The sequence below is a fragment of the Amborella trichopoda genome, chromosome 3 (assembly GCF_054954075.1).
Source record: "Amborella trichopoda isolate Santa Cruz 75 chromosome 3, AtrichopodaSantaCruz75HAP2 v2.0, whole genome shotgun sequence".
Taxonomy (NCBI): Eukaryota; Viridiplantae; Streptophyta; class Magnoliopsida; order Amborellales; family Amborellaceae; genus Amborella; species Amborella trichopoda.
This window is the reverse complement of record NC_142338.1, coordinates 14,906,147-14,931,637: the sequence shown is the minus strand read 5'-3', so window position 1 is coordinate 14,931,637 and position 25,491 is coordinate 14,906,147. Positions and strand designations below refer to the sequence as shown.

The 25,491-nt window shown below is 34.2% G+C and overlaps 1 protein-coding gene across 1 annotated transcript; it reads right to left on the bottom strand.

Moving 5' to 3' along the window:
- Nucleotides 1-1,047: 1,047 nt before the first annotated feature.
- Nucleotides 1,048-21,437, bottom strand: LOC18430825 (TMV resistance protein N). The gene is made up of 2 exons (XM_006840966.4): nucleotides 20,901-21,437; nucleotides 1,048-1,963 (listed from the first exon to the last, which is right to left on the bottom strand). Exons 1-2 carry the CDS (start codon nucleotides 21,386-21,388, stop codon nucleotides 1,213-1,215), a joined length of 1,239 nt encoding a protein of 412 aa, XP_006841029.3. The 5' UTR covers nucleotides 21,389-21,437; the 3' UTR covers nucleotides 1,048-1,212.
- Nucleotides 21,438-25,491: the final 4,054 nt, after the last annotated feature.

Below are 25,491 nucleotides of genomic sequence, written 5' to 3'. Positions count from 1 at the left end.
AGCATAAAACCGAATTGATTTCCTGATACACTTGTTTTATGCATTAGTCATGGCTCAATCAATTTCTCTTAAAGCTTTATAATGTGGCTTATCATTTTGATCCTTTGATAGTTTACACAATTTTGTATGCCTCATTTGTTCCTGTAAATAGGCACCACAATATTTTTCATCTATTTGTCAGATATTTTATTTATTTTTAACACCTTGTTGAACAACTTGATCAGCTAGTTAATACCAATCTCCCTACCATCGTTTTGTTGACCTCTGCATCCTTCATTGAAACCCTTTGATGTTCACTCATATCGCATTTAATATATAGTCTAGATCCATGGTCTTTTCCTCTCTCAAACATCCACAACCCCATGACCCGTTGAAACCCCTCTCCTTTTCCTTCTACCACGACCTTTTCTCTCCCTATCTCTACCTACCCCTTCTCTCCATTCAAGAAGAGAGAGAGCTAGACGAATGGGGTAAGGAGAGTAATGAGGTAGGGGTAGAGAACGTGGCGGAGAGAAGGGTTTCAACGGGGCATAGATTTTGAACATGGGTTAAAGGCAGAAATAGAACATTATATAAAAAAACTTGAAATTTTGGAAATGGACAGATTAAATAAATACTGTGCTATAGTTTTTCAACATCAAAACCATTTTTTAGAGTGGATTTTTATGGTGTACCAAACTTTTATATAATAAAAATTGCCGCTTACATAAACTTTTTCCTTAAATGTTGAGAGAGAAGGGGTAAGACGTATGATGCAATAAATTCAAGAAGTCATGGGATTAGATGGTGACATGAAGCTTGAAAGGGGTTGAGGTGTAAGAGAAAGATATTGAAGAGGGTTTTGAAAGTGAATAGAGGTTTCGCATAGAGTAGTAAAGAATGACAGTAAGAAATAGAGAAGCCTAAAATACATTTGGATAAAAGTTCTTTTTTTGCCCCAATTTTTTTAAGAAGCGAAGAAGAAGAAGAAGAATCTCTTGAAATGGTCATATATTTATGGCAATGGCAATGGCAATGGCTCGGTTTTGTATAAAAGAATGAAGAATCTCTTGAAATGGTCGTATATTTATGGCAATGGCGCTCTTTTTGTGTAAAAGAATGAACACAATGACAACAACAACAAACTAAGAAGTGTCATAGCCCCTAGTATCTTCCAAATATCCACCTTCAAACCATATGAATAGCTTTTATCCACAAAACATTCGTGGACCATTAATCCATTTTCATCGCTTCTTTCAATATCTCTTCCCACTCATCCATGTTTTTTGTGTTGATCAACTGGTTGCTAAATTTCTTAATAACTTCAGGTATCCCTCGGGCGGCCGAAGCTATACCTTCAGAGATATCAGCAAAACCTTCTCCTGGTTCCTCTGTCCCAAATACATGTTGACAAAACAGTGAGAGAGATTGCGCCGCATCCAACTCTTTCACCTTATAAATCTCATTCTCTACATTCAACAATTCCTTTTTTCTAGAAGTGATTATAATCCTACTCCCACGATGGAGCCATTCTTTCTTGCAAGCCAATGCCTTGATTTGATCTCTACTCTCGGCACCATCTAAAATCACTAACACTTTCTTATCTTTTATTCTCTCTCTGATCAATGTGACTCCACTGCCTACGTTTGCCACCTGCATTTTCTCATTCTTTGTGATCTCGCGCAAAAGTTGGTTTTGCAGTTGAATTATGGGTGTTGATTTCCTGATGTCTAGGATGATAGAAGTGGCGTCAAAGAAATTGACGATGCGATTGTAGACGGCCTTAACAATGGTGGTCTTCCCGATCCCCTCTGGCCCAAGGATCCCGACTATTCGTGCTCCAGTATCTCTTGATTTAAGCATTTGCACTATGTCCTCAGCTTGTGAATCTACTCCAACCGGGTATTCGGCCACATGATAGGGTACGTGATTGAGCTCAACTTTAACCCTCTTGACAATCTTATCGATCCTGGCCGCTTCATTCCTGCATAAAAGAAAAGCATGCATTTGTTAGAAGGGCCATTCTTGTTTGCCAAGCAAATCATGCCATTTGCATTTGATTATGAATAAGGTTTCATTGAGTCCACCGAGTCATCCATTTATGTGAGTCCTCACACCAAAATTCATCTTAGAGATGGATTTCAGATCCAAAAATCTTGAGATTTCACCATGGTGAATGTGAGTATAAAAAAATAATAATTATATAATGTTTTTCCTTTTTTTTAACATCCTCCATTTTAAGTTTTGGTGGGAACAACACATTTCTACATCCATATTGAAGATGGATGTTTGACGACAAAGGTGCTTATCTGGAACTATGTCGCCTCATATCAAATGCAATAAACTATAACCATTTTTTAATTCGATAATTAGAAAGAAAAGCATAATTAAGCCTATAATCAGGCGTAAGAGGCACAAATAGAAAGGCTAATCAGCTGAAAGCACTTAAATGAAAATATAAGAATCAGACGCCAAATCATATTTGATAAAATGAAAGTAGACGAATTTGTCTGTTCTTATTCTTCTTCCCTTTTTCTTTTGGTTGAAAGATATCATGTATCTTTTATTAGAAAAATAGGTGACTATGGATGAGCTAAATACAAAACAAAGTAGCAATCAAGAGAGTAGGGAATCTATGAACAACTGGATGCCTAGAGCTAATGCATCTGCTTCTTCATTGACCTCTCCATACACATGTATAAAGGACACCTCCGGCCTAATGAAAGTATCCTGAATATGAAACCCTTGATATCACAAATTTCACGTTGTGGTTTCCATTCTCACCACTAATACTACTCTACTAATTCCTTCAAAAAGGCTAACTCCTAATCTACTTGAAAAACGGATAGGGGCCTCACTTTCCCACTAAATTACCCAAAAAAAAAAAAATATTGTAACAAGAAGAAAGTAATTTTTAACAACCATAATAGCATGCTGCAACCATAACAAAATATCAGGTTATAACAACACAGAGTTATGTGCCGAGGCTAAAGTATTAATAGCGTTCTAGCAGGCAAAACATTTCTAGCTCAAACCTATTTCTTTGGCTATGTATTTGATTTTGGGGGCATAATTGTGATTTCAACCTCTGTTTTAGTTATTCTTTGTTGCTTCCATCTAAGAAATGCAAACCATCGACTAGAAGATAATAACGGGACAGATAAAGGAAATGCAACACTTTAAGCAAATAAGGCATTTAGAGCAATAAAATTGACTTTTATGGAGTAATGAAAGTTATAATATATCTAAAGAACTGTAGTAGAAAGCCAAACTAAGCCACCACATAATTCTTTATATTGACTTTTTCTCGTGTTTATTTATTTATTTATTTATTTTGATGTGTTTTTACAAACTCAATGTAAAGAATTATGTTCCTATTAGAGAAAGAATAAACTAGCGATAAATATTTTTTATGCTAGGCTTGGAGATGACTAAGAATGGTTGTCTTTTATAGGGTTCTCACCAAATATTGGATTTCGATAAAAATATTGGCACAAAATTGGCAACAATTCGATTTGATGTAATTTATTCACTAAGTTGTCATTTGTGAAGCAAGGAACAAAAGTAACTAGCCTGGGCCAGGTCTTTATGGGGCAAGCTCGGGCTCGGACTGGGCCAAAGGTCCCCTGGCCCAAGCCTAATCATGACTTTTTTCAGGTCGAATATAATGAAAATAAAAGAAAAATAAAGGGGGAAAAAGAGCTGGGACGGACCGTGCAGAGAGGTGGTGAAGTAAAGAAATTTGAGCCTTTTTATCTTGATTGATGTTCAATACATTTAGGAACAATTGATTGAATAAATTTTTTCCCAGTCATTATCAGCCAGCATGAAAGCCTTCCAGTCCCTCATCAGTAGCATCAAATTCCTCTTAATCCCCAAAATCATTTTCTCTTGAATCTATGTCAATTTCTTACTTAATTTCCTTATTAAGGCTTTAGGAAGCCTCTTAATATATGCAAAAACTCCAAAACTTGATGGGTTGATGTTTAGTAAAGAGCAAGAAAAAAATGTCCATAAGAAAGCAAAAGCAAATAACAAGCACAATTAAAAATTGCAAATCAAGAAAAAAATGAATAGAAAGGTTTTTACTTATTTATTCATAGATCTGAGTACTACTTATTTCTTCATAGATGTGAGTACATCTATGCACAAAGATAGATGACAATCTTTTTATTATGCAAAAAAAAAAAAAATGCAACATCACTCTTACCTGAGAGAACTAGATAGCACAAGCTCAATCTCTTAATTAGCCTCTCTTTGCACTTATTCTCTCTACACCTTGAGTCTCTCTACACCTTATTTAACCCTTTTTCTCTACAATAGTAGCTATTTATAGAGAGAAAAAATATCCCAAAAAGAGACTCACGCAAGGGCCATCTCTGTTTTCCTATCTAAAATATAAATAAATCTATCACCATCCTACTTTTTAATAAGTCAAAAGTAAGATATCGATTACCTAAAAGTTAAGATTCCAATTCCACAAAATTGGGAAGCTGTTTCATAAAACTTAGGATTCGGACTCACGTATGGGTCTTCTCTGTTTTCCTATCAAAAATATAAATGCATCTATCACCATCCAACTTTTTAATAAGTCAAATATATAAAATATCGATTATCTAAAAGTTAAGATTCCAATTCCACAAAATTGGGAAGTTGTTCAACAAATCTTAGGATTCACTTGAAGACCTAAATCAACCCCAAGAAAATAGGAAACCAAGAACATACTAATGTAGGATGCTTTATTAGGGTACAAGACATTCCAGCGAGTATTTAGCGTGGCTTGAATTCCAAAAGAGATCTTTATCAACCCTCTGCCGCACAAGCTCCCACCTTGGCAACACATTAAACAAATCTAAGCACAATTTGAACTTCTACTATATTCTTCTTGGTGTTGGTCCGTAACAAAGCATCACCATCAGTTATTCTCGCACTAAAATGACACCTGACATCAATATATTTCATCCTTGTGTAATAGATCATGTTCTTCTTCATCACCCTCTGATTATCACATTAGAAGTTCCGTCTTGTTGTAGCCTAGATTACTTACATGCCCTCTAAGCCAATTGACTTATTTCAGTACTTCTATAATACTATGTATTCTACTTCCATCGTAAACCAGGCAACTAGGACATGTAGTATTGACCTCCAACTGATCAAAGTTCTTATACGTGTAAATACATAACATGTAGTAGATTATCTACAATCTAAATTACCAACAAAATCAACATCAGTAGCAAAAATACCTTGTCTCGAACTTGTTGCTACTATTAAAATACCAAATTCACATCTAACATAAATGCAATATTCATTTCACCATATGCCAATGCTCCTTTTCGGGATTAGTCATATACTTACTAACAACACTAACGACATGCAAAATATCTACACTAGTGTAAAGTATCTCGCATACATGAGGCTTCTAATTGCACTTACATAGGGAACACGAACACATAGTCCTCTTCGGTGTCTATACACGGAGATAATGTTGCCAATAATGTGAAATGTTTAATAAGATAACTTATAAATATTGAATTTTCCATCCTAAATCAGACGACCTTCTCAATGTAATTCTTCTGAGATAGTCACAATTTTCCAAACTTTCTTTCTCTACATAGTTCCAAGGCAAAAAATTTCTTGATCAAACCGAATCTTTTATCTCAAATTCTCAACCAAGCCGAGTCATGCCATAAAATTTTGAAGAACCCTTTGCAACAATAAACATATCATCCATATAGAGCAATAAATCGATAAATAAACCATCAATAAAATCTCTTAAAATAGACATAATTATCAGACTGACTTTTAAAATGCACGACCAGAGTTTTATCGAATCCCAATGAAGCTGAAGGGAAAGTTCTATAGGATAGTTGTGGGTCCAACGTCTCTTTATATGACAAAATATTGGGCGGTCAAAAAACAATATGCCTATGGAATGAGTATAACTAAGATGAGGATGTTGAGAAGGATAAGCAACAAGACATGAAGGGATAGAATTCAAATGAATATATTCAAAAGAATTTAGATGTGGCTCTAATAGGCAATAAGATAAGAGATATTTGAGCAATAAGATAAGAGAAAGTAGACTTAGGTAGGTTAGCCGTGTGTGGCATAAACCCAGTACACTTGTTAGGAGTTCAGAGTTAGTTCTGAAAAGCTCAAAAAAGGTAAGAGGTAGGTCAAAAAGGACATGGTTGAAAGTAGTGAGAAAAGATAAGGGTACTTATGGCCTCAGTAAGGGTACTTATGGCCTCAGTACGGGTATGACTCTTACTAGAGCAGAATAGCGGGCTAAGATTGGTGTAGCCATCCGCAATTAGTTGGTAAAAGGCTTTGTTGATGATGATAAGGACCATACTTATGTCTGACATACTGGTGTCTAGTCATGAAAGTATCAAAACGTTTGTACCATTGCTTAAGAGATTGTTTAGCCGATACAATGACTTCCTCATTTTACAGATATGATCCTATCTTTTCCTTTGAGCACAAACTCTTCAAGGTGTGTCATATAAATTTTTTCCTCCAATTCTCCATGCAAGAACACAGTCTTAACATCAAGTTGGTCCAACTCCAAATCAAATAATGCAACCATAGCTAATAATACCAAAATAGACTTGTACTTCACAATCAAAGAGAAGATCCTATTGTAGCCAATACCTTCCCTCTGCGTATAGCCTTTCGCAACAATTGTGCCTTGAACCAATCACCACCAAACACAATTGAGTCTTATTTCTTCTTATAAACTCATTTACATCCAATGGCTCTTTTACTTTTGGGCAACTTCAAGAAATCCCAAGTATGACTTTTCTGAAGAGACTCCAACTCTTGATTTACAACATCACCCCCACCTAATACTGTTAACATTTTATGTGCCTTACCCAAAAGTGGATGGATCTTGGTTTATAACAATTAATGTATAAGTTATCGAGTCATCAAAACTGTACCACATCTACTCTCTTATTGGATCTCTTTCCCTTTCTAATCGGAGGCTCTTCCTCATGTGGAGTAGGTTCAACGATATCCTCAGGGTCAATATTCTCCTCCAATATTTAACAAGGATTTTATAGCACATTTTTAAAGCATCTTTTGGAGCTTTAAGCTCCACCTCGAAGGCATCACCACTGTTGTAATTGCCTTTTTTTGCACCCTTATGATTGTGCTTGAACATGATAGATTCATCAAACTGATATGACAAAACCTGATGTCTGGATACCATAAATTATAACTTTTAACTCCATCCGCATAACCAAGAAAAATATACTTCTTCAATCTCGGACTCAAGTTATCAACATTCACATTAACATACATAAGACAACAAAAAATTCTAAAATGATAAAAATCAGCAGGTTTACCAGTTGTTCATATGTAAAAGTCTGGGGGGAGATGGCTCGATGTGTCAACCTCAATTTGCGTGAAACTAAATTAAATTTGGAAAATTATAAAGAAGTTGGGTTCTATCAAAACATAGTCTACATGAGGTTGGCCCCATATCCCCTTTTTTGTACTCTGCTAGCAGCCTCGACTATATATTCTTTAAAAAACCAAAGAAAAGCATATAAGGAGTTTTGGAAATCAAATGAAGTTTGAACATCCTTAGAAATAGAAACCAACTATGAGTAGCAAAAATGAAAAGCATGGAAAAGAGCTAACTTGATTAAGGTGGACACTTAGGCCCAACACTTGGCATTGGGGCTCAGATCAGGTAAAGAGGATTCCTATTAAGGTCTTTTGAAATGACTTGAAGTACAATTTACTTTCAATCAAGGTTATTTTGAACTTGACTAGGAACATGCGAAGAGAGCTAGTGCATCCTAGGGTTCATTCTAAGATATATATGTGAGATTCTTTGGGTTTTACATTAACTTAAGGCTTAGAAGGCTTGGGTCATGGTCCTCTAAAGTTTCAGAGGCCTCTAGAGTTCATTAAGCTACAAGGAACTAGGGCTAAGAATTTCTTAGTTTTATGGGTAAAATAGTGAACGGGGCAACATGGACTCAAAGACTCCAATACCTGGGATTTCAAACACAAAATCAGCCAAGAATCATAGAATTTAGAAACAAAATCATTTATATTCATCATTGGGATTACATTACTCAATCTTTATCGTTTTATGACTCATCGACGACCTAACAACGTGATTCGCATCTCTAATGATGCTCTTTGTGTCGTTGCGTTGATTGGGCTTTCGATTGTGCTGGTTGTCCTGCCACCTTCTTGCATGTTAATTTTTTGCTAGATTTTGATCGTTATGGTTGCTTTTGGGTGGTCAATTTTCACATGGTCCTCATTTGAGTTTGAAAGCATTCTATTCATGTCCTTTAATCTTAAATTTGGGTAATTAGGGAGATTAGGGGCTAATTAAGTTCATCTAAGGTTGGGAATATACTAATCTAGGTTTAGGTAATTTAGGAAGGTTTCAAGATACGTTTAGGGTGAATTTAAATTAATTAAGCAAGATTTGACTTAATTAGACAGGTTAGGTGAATTGAGTGTCTGACTAAAGATGGGGCTCCATGATACTTTGGGGGAGTACAATGAATAAATAACCTAATGTGGTCCCAACCAAGTCCAGAAGGCGACTGGGTCCAGGCCTTATGGTTTAAGGGTCTGGTTATCTAGGAATTCCCTTAGGTGGGAGCGTCTACACAATATGTTGTTGTATATAGTGACTTGTTGATGAGATGACATGTGCTAATTTACTTTGCCCATAAGTCATTTTACAAATTGACGTTACTCAACATGCTATTGGCCTTCATACAGGCCTTCTCTACAACTATCATGTTCATGCACGCTCCATTATGTTACAACATTTTTATAGTGTAGTGACGAATAATTATTTCATTCTTGTAAGAATTTACAAACTTTGCCAAAGTGTACTCTCCACCATTATTAATCCTGAAGTATTTGATCTCCTTCCTAGTCTATTTTTGCTTTGGCTTTCTAATGCTTTGAATGTGTTAAATATGCCTGATTCTTGTTCAAAGTGTACACACCTTCATTGAGAAATCATCTATGAAGAAAATGACGCAAAGAGATCCTTCTTTTTGAGATAACTAATGGAGGGTCCCATACATTTAAATCGACATACTAAAAAATTTCTTCATAGTATGCATAGAGATATGAAATTGCACGCTACACTGCTTCACATAGATACAATGCTCACAAATGTCCAACTTGCACTTCTTCATGCCATTGATCAGCTGGTATTTGTTCAGTTCTATCAAATCTCTCTTGTTCGTGACAATATTCCCAAGTAGCACTTGCAAATTCGGTTCAATCTTCTTGTCTTTCGTCAAAACTAGGGTAACCTTTAGAACTTTCAAGGCTCTAACTTCTCTAACAAATTTGTAGTCATTGGAGCCTCAGGCATCCAAAGAGATAAGATTACTTTTCAAATCTGAAATTTGTCTTATGTTAGTCATGTTCTCACAAGTCTATCATAAGTCTTGACATTAACTGCCTATATATTAATCGTATTACAAGTCATGCCAATCCCCATTAAAATTGGACCACATGAGTGATAAACCGGTCCCCATGAGGGCACATATGAAACACCCAAATCAAGAATCCACGACTCCATGAGTCTTTGGAGTAATTAAAACGAGTCAAGAATGATAATACATTACATGTTCTATTTTTCAAGTTTCCATCAACACTATTGGTCGCATCAAATGCTCTACTTTCCTTCTTTTTGGGCATTTCACAATCGTTCTTTAATGCTAATTTTTCTTACATTAATAGCATCAAACATGACTCTTATTTGATCTAGATTTCGATCGGGATTTGGCTTATCTTTTTTCCTTTGTTTTCTCTCTACCAACCTCCCTCTAACCACAAAAACTTCTATACGCAGTTTAGCAGTATAAGTCTCTCCTTAAAATCGTTCAAGAGAAGGGTTTTGGTCACATCTTCCATCTTTATGACATTTTAATGCAACATTATAACAAGATGCTCATACAAATAAAAGAGAACAGAAAGCATGATAATGGCCTTATCAAAGAAAGTATGATAGTGGCCTTATTCTTGTCTTCCATCTAAACATCAATACTCAATAATTGACAAATAATTGTATTAAATTGATTTAAAGGCCTTAAGGTATCAATACCTTTAATCATACACAGAGTTTAGTAACTATTGCTTCAAATACAGTTGATTCGTGAGGGACTTCATCATATATAGGCTCTCAAGCTTTGACTATAGGTGACGCAACTGGAAACTACCGGTGACCAGCACCCAGCAAACACAACCGTGTCTTAGACAGAAATAAAAATTAGAGAATAAATCAGTAAGAAGATAACAAAACGTGTGGATCCGAGTCCTTCGCTACACACCCACGGGTACAAGAGGGAACCAAAAATACCTACAAAGGGCCACTCTCTCTCTCTCTACATGATCAACAGAAGATCACTTTTTTTTTATTCACGTCAAGCATCACCAAGAACCATTACATTTATGTTCTCTTTTATTCACTCTCTAAACGTTTCCCAACTCAGCCTCTCCAAGAAAAATCTAAGCCATGTACCCATCTAAAGAAAAGTCCACACAAGATGATAAAAAAATTGGTAACCTTCCTTTGACGGTGAGCCTTCCTAAAGATAAGCCCACTCTTGCAAAAAGGAGATGGTGGCCTTATCAAAAGGAAATGACTTATCCTTCTAAAACAAACACAAGATATTAAAATTTTCGAAAGGACTGATAAAAAAAGCACTTTATCAAACCAACCTAAAAAGTTATTTCTAACAATTGGACCCCAAAAAAATAAAAATAAAATACACTAAAAAACTTTTAAAAATAAAAATAAAAATAAAATAATAAAATTTTAATTGACTCATTCTTGATCTGCATCATTCTCCCTTGGTTGGATAAAACTCGTCTCCGAATTTTAAATGTGCTAAGATGAATTTGTATTAGTCTCGCAACCTTCTTCAACACGAATATTGTAAATACAATCCTGACACGTGTGTTACCGACTAATCAAAACACAACGATTGTGCATTGAAAATGAGAAGTTCTTGAGAAAATGGTCATTGTATGTCGATAGAGCCTGTTCAGAAGTATAAACTTGCTGAACTTACTCAAACTTAACCATAGGGAAAACCGCATATGCATGTTTGAGATGAGCACCATATTCAATGGTCAAACCAATTTCACTTATTGATTCTCCATTGAGTCCATCTTTTCTTCGTCAAATATTGTATAAGCTCAATCTCCTCTGGGTTTGGGTCGATATCTTGCTCATAGATCTATCTATTGATGAGAAAGTTAGTTATCTTTACTGCTTCATGGCCAATTTCTCTACTTTCATCTTGTTCTTCATAAAAAATGGGACCTTCATCAAAGATGAGATCACTTTGAAATAATAATTCCAATTGAAGATCCAAACCTATTAGTTCTTCTTCAAACTTAACTAGATCAATCTCTCGACCATAAGGCTCCCAACTCAGACGTGTGTCTGGAACGGTTCTTGAAAACATTGTCCAACTCACTGCCACCATCACAATAAGTCAGATTTGGATGTTGCACTAAGCGCTGAGTTAAGGTTAGCTCCTAACTCAGCCTTTCCAAGACAAATCCTAGCCACATACCCTTCTAAAGATAAGTCCCTACGTGATGACAAAAAAAATTGGTAACCTCCCGTTTGATGGTGAGCCTCCCTAAAGATCGCCCACTCTTGCAAAAAGGAGAAATTGGTCTTATAAAAAAGAAATGACTTATCCTTCTAAAACAAATTCACTGTATTAAAAATTTCAAACGGACTCATAAAAAAAAAATTTATCAAACTAACCTATAAACCTATTACTAACAATTGGACCCTAACAAAACAAAAATAAAATACTCCCATAACTTCTAAAAATAGAAATAATTAAAGTAAATTTCTAATCGACTCATTCTTGATCTGCATCAATAGGCTTGTTGTCGAATCCTCATTTATGATGTTATATCCTCAAACCTAAATCTTCTCGATCCTCATCTGACATGGACTCTAGTTTTTTTTACTTTCCTTTCAATGCTTCTTGCCAACCTTATTGCGTTAGAAAGTCCTGAATATTGACATACCAGATTTTTTAGTGTTGTTTTTGCCATCGAACTTCGTGTTTGAAACCTTCATGGCAACACTAAACTTGATTTTGATACCACTTGTGTTGGGCAGAAGCTCTAAATCCCGATGAATTCATTTTTGTAAGTAAAGAGTGAGAAAAATCAAATAGTCATAAGCAAGCAAGCAGCACAAGTAAAAAATCACAAAACAAGTAAAAATGATAGACAACAAATATTTTATGCGGTTCATCACAATTGTGATTACATCCATAGACAAAGCTGGTCGACAATCTTTTTATTACACAATAGAAAGAAAATTACAAAATAATTGTTACCTAAGAGAATCAAATAACACAAGTTCAACTTCTTAATTGGTGTGTCTTTGCAACCAAAGTTTCTTTATACCTTTTTTTAACCCTCTCTCTCTCCATAGCACTATTTCTAGAAAAGGAAAAAGGACTCGAAATGAGAATCATATGGGAGTCATCTCTATCTTCCTACTTAAAAGAGAAATACGACCCATCACCATCTTACTTCTTAATAAGTCAAATACTGCAAAATAATGATTCTCTAAAGGTAAGGATTTTCACACTCACAAAAATATTCCTCAAACCTACGATTTACTTCCTACGAGCTTTCTTAGGACTCAAGACATTCCCACACCTCCTAACCTAAAAATGTCAAATTTTCCAAAGAAATATATGTTTTTGGATGACTTTTGCAGCAATATTCACATGTTCTTGTCAACATGAGCGGTGGACCGTGTACTGTGTCTACAGGGCTCATCAACCAGTTGGTTCTGGGCTTCATCGTCTTCAAGAGGGTAGGAGATATCATATGTTTCTAAGCCTAGGTTTGAAAAGGGCCCGTCTTTTTAGTATGGGTGAGGTCTTTATAAGGCAACCTCCTAGATGTAAAGGCATACCTCTAATATTTGTTTGAAGATGTAGCTTTAAAATCTATTTTTATTCAAAGTTATACAATTTAAAATTTTAAAAATGATACAGCCCATGTATATCTATAAAAAACAGTTCAGATAACTTGTTACAAAAATACACTTTTTTTAGGATTTGATTTTTTTTTTTTTGTTCCCCTTGATATATCCCGATGTCTAGATTATCAAATAGAAGGTTCTCCAATGACACAACACTCTCTTCTAGAGAAGTTTTGAGGTCCACGTTACTTTAATAGTATAAGGTTACAAACTTATTCCTTCAAGTAAACTACTAAATTTAATGGATAAAGCCAAAGGAACCTCTTCTTTTGTATGCCCTTTCGAACTCTCTCATTGATAACCCCACTCACTCTCTCTCTCTCTCTCTCTCTCTGCTTAGTGGATTAATAAGTCTTCCAATGCTACTTTTATAACAAAGAGGCTGCCTAAGGTGGTGTCATCGTTCTTTATAGCTCATGGGTATATTTTCTTCAAATTTTCATGTCTCATGGGGAGTGGACCGTGGTGGGAAAGCCTCTCTTTTTTCTTTTTTCATTGTTGAAGCCATGGAAAAAACCTTGTCAATAACAATGGGCATTCGCATCGGCCTTTGTAGCATGTTGACTGACATTGCATAACATCTTGAGTTTTATTCCTATCACAGTAGGGGACTCTTCCCCACTGAACTATCCAAAAAGAAGAGGTTTCCAAAGCTATTACCCACGAGCATATAGCTATGCAATAGCAAGATAAATATAATATGGACTCAGTTTCTATGCGGCCAAGCCTGCATATGTAGAAATGCAGGCCTCTTAATAAACCTAATTTTGAGATGGATATTAAGACTTCATTTTTAAGGACATGTAATCTCTAACATGGAGATCACGAATAAGAACAAATAAATAAATTTTAAAAACTAGAAATAGTAATTCTAGTAAGAAAACTTTTGGACCTTTAGTTTCCATTTTTTTAGAAGGAACACCTACTTGCATCTATATTTAAGATGGATGCTTTACATTTTCTGGACCGTATATGTAGAAATGCGGTCCAACTCATACAATATAAATTTTCATATAATATATATATATATATTAGGGAATGGTACCTAAAAGCATTCCAACCCAGATTAATAGAATTACTTCATAAAAAATACAATAAATATCTAAAGAAAGAAAGAGTAACAAAAGGATTCTTTATCTGGTTGCAAGAAATTTGTACTCAATATAATATTCAAATTCCTTAGTTTAATATTCAAACAATTGAAGAAAAAACATATGTAAGCACAGATGGAACTACTACTTCTAGTACACATCCACCTGAGAAAAGTATTATCTTAAAAGGTGCAAAAACTCCAAGTATAAAAGGAGAACCACCACAATCCTTATATGAAATTATTGCAACACCTTATAAAGTTGTACCCAAGGATATGGGAAAGATACAAGAATTAATATCTCATATTGTGGAACAAAATAATTACACCAACCTATATATGCAATCTTTAGGCAAACAAGCTGAACGAATATAAAGGTTAGTCACTCCCCAACCTAAGGGAGTAAGCCTCCTATACCGAAAGCTGTTTTATTTAAACCTCCTCCAGAATTAAATAAAACCAAATTTCATTTAGGAGAAGACAATAAAACACTTATGGATCAATTAATATTGAAATTAGCCCAATTAGATATCAAAGGTATTCCTTCGCCAAAACTAAGTATTCCTACACCAATACCTAGCAGTTCGATACCTTTACCCAATATCCCAAATCATCAGATAAAGGTAAAATGAAAATTTCGGAGCATGAGACTTTAATGCTCCAAGAAGAAGAACCAATTATAGAAGATACTTTACAAAATCAAGAATCTGCTTTTATAGATACTTCAACCTATGATCTAAATAGGATAGCATATGGTAAAACATGGAAACCAATCACAGCTTTACCATACTATAAGAGACCTACACCTGTTGATGTACAATTAGAAGAAGATGCTATACAACAGGCTGTTTCCTATTCAGGTAGATCAATTGTTAATTAGACAATAGATGGTTTATCAAATCTAAAAATATTAGATGTCATGAGACATATGACAATGTTTGCCTCAGCAAATAAAATGACTGGCAAACCAGATCAAGAGGTTGCCAAAGCAATAGTAAATGGATTTACTAGCTGGTTACGAGGTTGGTGGGATTTCTATGTTGATGATGAAACAAAGAATAGAATCCGTATCAATACTAGAAAATGGACAGCCAGAAATGAATAAAATCAAGAAATAATTTATACGGAAAGTGATGCAGTAAACACTTTGATTTATACTATTATGTTACACTATATAGGTAGTACGGCTTTATTAGCAGCAAGATCAGAGGATCTACTGTCGAATCTAAGATGTCTTACCCTATCTCATTATAAGTGGTATAAAGATGTATTCTTTTCAAGATTATTAATAAGAGAAGATTGCCAGTTAGACCATTGGAAAGAAAAATTTATAGCTGGTCTTCCTTACTTATTTGCAGAAAAAGTCAAAGAAAGACTTAGAAAGAAACATAATGGAGTTATCATATATTCTGCATATACACTTGGAGAATTATCAGGAGAAATATGTGCTGAAGGACTAGCCTTATGTACTGATCTTAAGCTTAAACGACAACTTGATAAACAACAAATTACTAAGCGGAAAGAGCTTGGTGATTTTTGTGAACAATTTGGTTATCATATAGATAGGAGAAATAAACCTGAAAAACTATATAAGAAAAAGAAAAAATATAAAAACGAAAAATATAAGACTGATAAAGGACATAAAAAATATAAGAAGTCTAAACAAAAATTTATAAAAAAGTTTTCGCCTAATAGTAAAAATAAAAAGAAACTACCAGTATGTTATAAATGTGGAAAACTTGGTCACTATAAACACCAATGTAAAGTCAAAAAGAAAATTAATGCTTTACAACTAGACGAATCATTAAAATCAAAATTATATAATATCATCAATTATAATACATCTTCTTCCACTACAGATTCTACGAACTCACTCATAGGAAATATCAATGATGATGATTTCATATGGACAGAGTCATCAGAATCTTCAGATTCTTCTACCGATTCAGAATCACCTCGTCCAATGGAAGAATCTACTTGTACTTGTCCTATCCCCTCACATAATCTTCACACTCTAACACAAGAAGATAATTTGATTTTAGATCTCATAGAAAAAATTACAGATCCAGATGAAAAAAGATCTGTAATCACTAAATTTATAGACTTAGCTAAAACAAAAGCAAAAACACCTCCTATTAGTAAAACACCAGATGAATATAATTTTGCCTCTATTATTAAGAGAGTTAGTGAACAGCATCTCACCAAACAAAAAGAACCTTCTATCTTAGATCTAAAACAAGAGATAAATGAAGTTAAGAAAGAAGTAGAATTAAAATTCTAGAATTACAACAGATATCCAATCAAAATTCAGACACAGATGAAGTTGAATTTAATCATTTAGTCACAACTTATAGTCCTGATCCACCAGAAGATAATCCAGAAACTTCAGAAACGAAACCACTACAGATCACAGAACATACTTCTTCTATTAACCTTTTAGACAAAATTATAATACAAAAATGGTTTGTTCAAGTAACCATCATAGTCGCAGAAGACTATAGGTTTCAAACATCAGCCTTTATAGACTCAGGTGTTGATTTAAACTGTATCAATGAATGATTAGTACCTACAAAATATTTTGATAAAACAACACAAATCTTAAATACTGCAGATGGCAGTAGACTCTTTATCAACTATAAATTATCTAATTCTTCTGTATGCAATAATCATCAATGTATCCAAACACCATTTATCATGATCAAAGGACTCAGTCAAGCAGTTATCCTTGGAGTCCCGTTCCTAACATTATTATATCCCTTATCCATAGACCATACAAGAATAACATCTATGTATCAAAATGTACCTATAAAGTTTGAATTCATTCGCAAACCAAAACTCAAAGAAATAAATAGTGTTAAAAGCCAATTACAAAATGAAGAAAAATTTCTTTGTACTTTAAAACAAGAAATTAAATATAAACATGTGGAAGAACAATTACAAAATCCCTTGATACTACAAAAAATCGAACAACTCCAACAACAGATAGAAAGCTCTATCTATACTAAACATCCCAATGCTTTCTGGGAAAGAAAGAAACATAGTATCAGTCTCGCATATGAACCTTGATTTGATGAAAGACATATTCCTACAAAAGCAAGACCAATTCAAATGAATACTACTCTACTAGAAATGTGTAGAAAAGAAATTGTTGACCTCCAAACTAAAAAGCTGATCAGACCAAGCTCATCACCATGGAGTTGTGCAGCTTTCTATGTCAATAAAAATGCTGAAAAGGAACGAGGAGTTCCAAGATTGGTTATTAACTATAAGCCACTAAATAAAGTACTACAATGGATAAGATATCTAATTCCTAATAAAAAGATTTATTAGATCGGGTAGCAAATGCTTGTATCTTCTCCAAATTTGATATGAAGTCAGGATACTGGTAAATTCAAATAAAAGAAGAAGCTAAATATAAAACAACATTTAATGTACCATTTGGACAATAGGAATGAAATGTCATGCCATTTGGACTCAAAAATGCTCCATCTGAATTCCAGAAAATAATGAATGATGTATTTAATGCTTACCATCAATTTATGATTGTTTATATTCATGATGTTTTAATCTTTTCAGAATCCATAGATGAACATATAAAACATATTCGTACTTTTATTCATGCAGTACAGCATGCTGGATTAGTTGTATCTGCTAGAAAAATTACTTTATTCAAAACAACTAGTAGATTTTTAGGCCATAATATCCATCAAGGTACAATAATTCTTATAGATAGATCAATACAATTTGCTGATAAATTTCTTGATCAAATTTTAGATAAAAAAGAACTCCAAAGGTTCTTAGGATGTCTTAACTATGTTATTGATTTCTACCAAGACCTTGCCATTGATGCAAGACCTCTACATAATAGATTAAAAAAGAATCCCCCACCATGGTCAGACATTCATACAAATGCAGTACGAATAATTAAAAAGAAAGTCAAAACTCTCCCTTGCCTCTCTCTTCCTCATCCTACTGCTTTCAAAATCATTGAATGTAATGCTACAGAGTTGGGTTTAAGAGGAATCCTAAAACAACAAGTGGATAGTCAGGAACAACTACTCAGGTATACTTCTAAAGCCTGGAATCCAACCTAACAGAATTACTCCACGGTAAAAAAGGAATTACTTGCTATTGTCCACTGTGTCACAAAATTTCAAAGTGATATTCTGAATCAATATTTTCTTCTACGCACTGATTGCAAAGCTGCTAAAGATATTCTGCAAAAAGATGTTCAAAATCTTGTTTCGAAACAAATATTTGCTCGCTGGCAGGCCATTCTTTCTGCCTTTGATTTCACTATTGAACACCTTCACGGTTCTGCCAATTCCCTTCCTGATTTTTTAACCCGTGAATTTTTGCAGGGGGGGCCACACTGACGCCAACGACGAAGAAACACCACTTTCACTTGCACTACAGCTCTTTGCAGCTACTAAACATAATACTTTGACCAATCCACCTACTCTTATGGGCACTCGTAGCAACTCTTCCCGCAATGAGAAACGCCCACTGGAAATAATACCTTTTGAAGGTGAAAATCCGCCTTCGGCTACCCTTTCACCTTCCATTTCACCCATTCCCCAAATAACTTATCCAGAAGCTAATACATCCATTCCAGCCTTTACTCGTGCACAATCACGACCGACCCAAAGGCTTAATATTCCTCGATCTTCATTATCGAAAGAGCATTTCTCATAGACATTACTATAGAGGATCACCATATAAATATGGATCCAGTTAAACTTGCTCCCTTATACCTCATCAACCATTTGAATCCTACCAATGGAGTAAAAACCCGTGAATACTATGAAGCCATTCTTATGGAAACAAGGTCCATCTCTGTTGTCCATTATTACCAACAAAATACAAGAGTGATTGCATACTCTAAAATGCAAATTAAGAAGTTGCTTTCTTATGAGGAGTGGGGTTGCAATCCCACTCATGGAAAAAAGTTAAACAATACTAATTTTTCATATAAATATTATAAATATACCGAATACATAGAAGCATGGCATAAAGTATTTTCTTATCAAAATCCAAATCATTCGCATAGCTGGTATATCCAGTTTAGGTTACCAATTTTCGAAAGATTCCCAAGTTGGTTTAAAAATTGGTTTTTAATATGGGGATCAACTACTGAGATTTTGCCTCCTACGTTTCAAAAAGCTCAGGAGCAATTTGCTATATTTAACAATATTGATATTAATACAGACCCTCACCTTTACTTTGTTGCACTATACCAACTCCCATGGATCATGAAATGGGAATATTCGATCTCTGTGAACAATACAGCTGACCATACTTATATTCCTAGACTTGGCAAAACCATTTTCATTAAATGGTGGGACATTTTCAACATGGACCCCACAACCATAGTTCCCAAAAGAATTCCTCCACAAAAACCTATATACAATCCCAATCCAACAGGATATAATACTGCCAATACCTCCTTTGATTTTCCCACATACGTGCGAAACATGTTGCAAATAAACCCTAATGCTACCAAAGAAACCCTTGAACAACAAATGAGGGAGATTTTTGCAGAAGCAGGAAGAAAGCCCGTCTCATCAGAAGAGAACGTACAATCATCACCTGACCGTACTAATAAATACTTCCCACTGGAAGAAACTAATCTCGAAGAAGAAGAGGATGATCCAGACGAATGCAGCCAAAGACCCTTATACTATGCTGAAGGATGCCCAAGACCAAGAATATGCTCACCGACATCACCAACAAAAGACAAATATTTTTGAGGTGCATATGTGATTCTACATTTAAAGGTTGTAACCTTATATAAACTTTTTCCTACTTAAAAAGTGTTAATTGCACTACATGTATTAAAAAACAGTTGGGCCGGATCAAGAATTGGTCTAGGGCGACCTCATTCCTTGTTGAACCAAGAATTGGCCGGGATCCTATAAACTTGCCTAGTTCCCACTTGATCCGGATTAGAATGCTCCGTTGCTACACATTATATTTGTTATTTTTTACTGTTTTTTGTTTTTCTTTCCAAAGTTTTAATTTTTATAGATTGATTATTACATCGGAGCAGGGAGTAGATTCACGGATCTGGATCAACAATTTTTCAATCAAGGCCACTCTTAAATTTTTTTATTTTTTTAGGTTTTCCTAACGTCTTCTTAGGTCTCCTCCAAACCCCTATGTTAATTTTTAATTATTTTAAATATATTTAGGGTTACCGATTTGTACCGATCCATACCCACAATTCAACACAGATCTGTAAGGTGGACTATGGGTCTTGAAACATTGGTTAGTTGAGATGCACTTGTCGATTTCATGACATTTTGAAAGTCACAGGAATGCAAAAATTCCTCCTTGCGTTTTTTTATATCCTGATCTAAGTTTTGATCCAAATGAAATAACACTTATTTGTCTACATTTAGTTCAGCTTGCAAATAGATTCAGACTAACAATCCGTAAAATTGTTTAATTTTTAAGAATTTTCCAGGGTAACAGACATCCATGAATAATTAACGTTGCCACAGGCATACATCATGCAAATTCAATAATATAAGATGGAAATACAAAAACCGTGTTATTGTTGTAAATTCCTGAATGCAAATTATGTTGTTCATGATGCGAATAAGGTAGGTGGTGATGATATTTTTTAAACTATCTAATACTTGATAGATTACCATTTCATAAAGTTTCTAACAGTTTATGTCAAAAAAGAAAAAAGAAAAAAGAAAAAAAATAAAATAAAATAAAATAATAATAATAATAATAATAATAAGAAATAAAAAAAAAACAGAGAGAGAGAGAGAGAGATGAGCTTCAACTTACAGATCTCCCACATTCTCAGTCTCCCAACCAGGCATCTCTCCAACATCTCTTAGAGCCTTCCTCCATGCCGCCAGAATATCTCTGCTGTATCGCTTCTCATGCTTCAAAAATGAAATCGCAAATGTTCCCTTTTGCTCTCGAACATCTTCGCGATCGACTCGGTAGAACACAGGCAGAATCACGCGCTTTGTTTGGAAAATTTGCACTAGTTCCCTCAGGCACCACCTAGAGGACGCATAATCAGCAGAAAACACAGGAATGAACATTTGCGAACCCTCGATTGCCTTGTCGAGGCTTGGTCCAATTCTCTCTCCTTTCTCTAGCTTCTCATCATCCAAGAAAACACAGATACCTTCCTTAACCAGGCTTCTGTGGAGATGGGAGGTGAACTTCTCTCGAGTGTCCGTACCCCTGAAACTCAGAAAAACATCGAATCGATAACCATACGCAGGATGGTGGTGAACATCAGTGTGCATCTCTTCTTCCATTCGAGGTTCCCTACAGTTTCTTCATTTTGCAATATATATATATATATATATATATATATATATATATATATATATATATAAGGAATTCTCCTGAGATTTCTTCTGGTTTTGTCTCCAAATCGTGTGTAAGAGAAAGGAAACCGACAATGCAAAAGTGGGTTCATCTCTTCTTCCATTAATAGTTCTAGAGTTTCCTCAATTTATAATTTTTTGAAGAATTCCACGGAAATTTTTCTTCTGGTTTTGGTAAAAAAAAAACGCGTTTGACAGATAAAGGAATTCTTCGAAAAGTTGTAAATGTATTAAAGCTGTAAAATTCCTTCTGGTCGTGGTAAAAAAAAAAGAGCGTTTGACAGAGAAAGGAATTCTTGGAAAAGTTGTAAATGTAATAAAGCTGTAAAAGATGGTTACTAAATGTAAAAGACGTTGTGAAGACGGGTATAATATGTACTTCTTTACTCTGATATTTATGGATGTACGGTGAGGGTTGAGTCGTACATAAGCAACAAGTTGCAGTATTTTTGGCATACTTTACTATACTGCCCACAAGTTCATTAAAATGACAAAGGACCACCATGGAGTAAAAGCCTAGGATCCTTATGCCTCTATAGGGGTGCCAACAGGTGGCCCGGACCCAAATATATTCGGATCCAGATTTTGGATTTGAACACGACCTATTGGGTTCAAAAGTTGAACCCAAATCCATTTCCGTCATATTTCGAGTCTGGTTGAGTCTATTGCCACCTTCATTATGAACTTTTTTTTTTTTTTTTTTTATCTTCATATATTCAAATTATTTGCAACAAGGTCACAACTCGCTATTAGATTTCAATCCGCCTTATTTGTTGTTTAATAGCTAAATATGATTATGAATTCTTATTATATATGATTCTTAATACACCCAAACAAATAGAGCTTGAAGTATTTTATCTCCAACAGTTTATGGGTACGAGTCGAGTCCAACGGAGTCCAGACCTGGACCCAAGTAGTGTTCGGGTCTAGATTTTAGACCTGACCCGACCCGCCGTGTCCAAATGTTGGACCCACACCTAGATCCATTCGGGTATATTTGATGGATCCTGGGCCGAGTCCCGGTCCATTGCCACCCTACCTCTATGTGCTTGGATACTCGTTATGAGAAAATTGCGTAATTTAAATACTTAAAAAATTAATGAAAGATGTTTGTACATATACCTATATATATTGGGACTGAAAATAAGACGCGTAAGCTACAAGGAACCTGTTGCATTAGTTGTATGCTTAAAACAAATACATTGAAATTGAGTTCAGTGTTTCCAAAGTTGCTGATCCAACTCAGAATTGACCAAGTAAGATAAGGGTTGGGAAGCTCGCCATTCTCGAAATCGTTGTAAACACATAGTGTTTTGATATTCTAATGTGATTATTATTTTCCTTATTAAAGCCTGATCCAACACATAATAATGTACATTTGGGGGATTGATGCAGTTAAAAAATGAGTTGATTCAAAATCTAATTTTATTTTTTATATTTTTATTTTTTTGGAGATGGGAGTAGATTTTAGATTAATTTTAAAAAATTATATTTACTTTAGGAGGTAAGGTTACATTTCTTCTTTAATATTTTTTAGTAACTTCTTCATTTTTTTTAAATGATAAACAAGTCCGTCATTTTTTAGTAAGTATTAGCAAGTCATACTTTCGTTAAGTGATAGATAAGTTCATCTAAGCATTAGATACAGTTAAGGCTTTTAGGATGATTTCTTTTAGATAATATTTTTGAGTAGTTATCTATTAGGGAAAAATAAGGTATCGATTCTATTAGGAGGGCTTGGTAATAGTTATCTATTAGGAGGGCTTGGTAATAGTTATCTTTTTAGGAGGGCTTGGTAATGGTTATCTTTTTAAGAGGGATGTGGTAAATATTTGATTAGTTTTGTCGGTGTTGTTTGTCGGTAAATTTTATAGGATCCAATGATATGATTGGGCTTGACATTGCAGGTAATGTATCTCCCTTAAGCCCAATGAAAGATAAAAGATGAAGGTTACAAAGAATAGTCTAAAAATGGATTGTGAATTGGAAAAATAATAATAATAATAAATTCCAATTATAGAATACTTTTTAGTTCATTTCATTTTGATATACAAATTAGTAGTACAAAATTTGTCCTTAAAAAGTGATTCTACATGTTTCTCTTTAACAGTATGTATGGCTATGACATTTGAAAGGTTATCAGTTACTTGTATTGAGTAAATGTGGTGGAAAATATTTTATATCTGATTTGAGAGGTAGCCTGCTGTGATAATATCTGCGATGAGGTAACTTAATGGAGGAAAATTTTATTTTCTGAACATAGGTTATTAATTTAGTGGACCTAGGCTTTCAAGAAATCAAAATCATTTTGTTTTATAAAATATTTATATTTTATTTTAAAATATGTTCATAATTACAGCCCAAAAAAATCTGCCTAGCTATGCGTTTTCGATCACGAAAACTTCTATTATATCCATAAAGAAGTTCCCATAAAATTTATAATAGGGTAATTTAGAATGTCTCACAAAGTCTGAGTAAAAATTTATTAAACTTTGAACAATGGGACATTGGATTCTCCCATTTCACATTTAATGGCCATTGACCTTATATAAGAGAGATAATTTTCTTTATCTGTACCAACCATCATGTGATATGCACTTGCTTCTATGTCCCTCATATCTATTTTTTAAAGGGTGCGGTTTGTATAGAGCAGAGATTCTAAACAATCAAATTAGAGACCACCTTGAGATAGTATAAAAAAATATAGTTTCAATATTGGAAAGTCATGTAATAGCCTTAAATTATATTTTCATATGTAGTTATAAAATATAAAGCATAAAAAATAATGTGAATCAAGCACATCTATGAAAACTTGAAAATCTTGAAAAGTGACGGTCAAAAAATACGTCACAAGATGCACTATTTTCAAAACTTAAAATTCATTTTTTTCTCATGTCCATGCATCATGATGTTGAGATGATCAATTTGAGGGTATTTGAACATTAACACAACCTCTTCCAGTAAAAGTTTTGATGTAGGCTCTAATTTGATTGTTTAGAACCTCGGTGCTATATATCCTTTACCTTTTTTAAATGCACATAAAAATTCTGGCAAGAAAGAGACATGCTATTTAATTAATGGAATAATTCAAAAAGTCCAGAGTCAAGCACTAGTGGATGGAGTCATTCTTATATTATTTATTGTTTTTAAGGGGAAGCATCTAAACAACTTCTCGTTGTTGCCTTTGTGTTTTTTTTTTTTTACATTTATATCCTTTTTGTGCTTTTTTTTTTCTTTTATTGCAAAATGCGCCTACAATGCACTTTTGAGGTCTGAAGATATGAAGTTAAGGCTCGAAGTCTTAGTTTTGGACTATAATTCCAGGTATGGTTTAAGGGGCAATGATCTTATGTAAATACACCGTCTCTCTAGGTTTATAAGAGTTAATTCACTATTTTTGAAGGAAAAAGTTTATGCAGGGTTCAACCCAAAAGTCAAATCTGAATTGAAATTTGGATCGCATCTAGGTGCAAGTGGATTTGATGAGGATTCGATTTAGATCCAAATCCGGATCTAATTTGGTTTTTTAAATATTAAACTTTTATTTTATATATAAATTTTTTAAAAATAATATATATATATATATATATATATATATATATATATATATATATATATATATATATATATATATATATATATATATATAATCTAGATCCGAATCCAAATCTGAATCCGATGTATACTATTCGGATCCAGATCTAAATCCGATGTATGCTATTTTTTTAGGGAGATAACGCGCTGAAGGCAACATCTTAACGATTGAGCCACGGAAAGAATAAGAAAAACTTTTAAAAACAAAAATAGCACAAACAATGAAGTTTTTAGGGGGCCTTCTTACATGTGATTCCCAGTTTGTCTTTCAAGATCAGTGAGGAAATGGTGGTTTTACACACCAACTTATAGTCGCCACATGAAGAGTGACTCAAAATTTCACATCCCAATTCACCATTTTTGCCTTTAGTGGATGAAGCGGTGGCTACAAAAGTTTATGGGGTTTGGATTTTTTATTTTTCTTTTTTTCTTTTTTT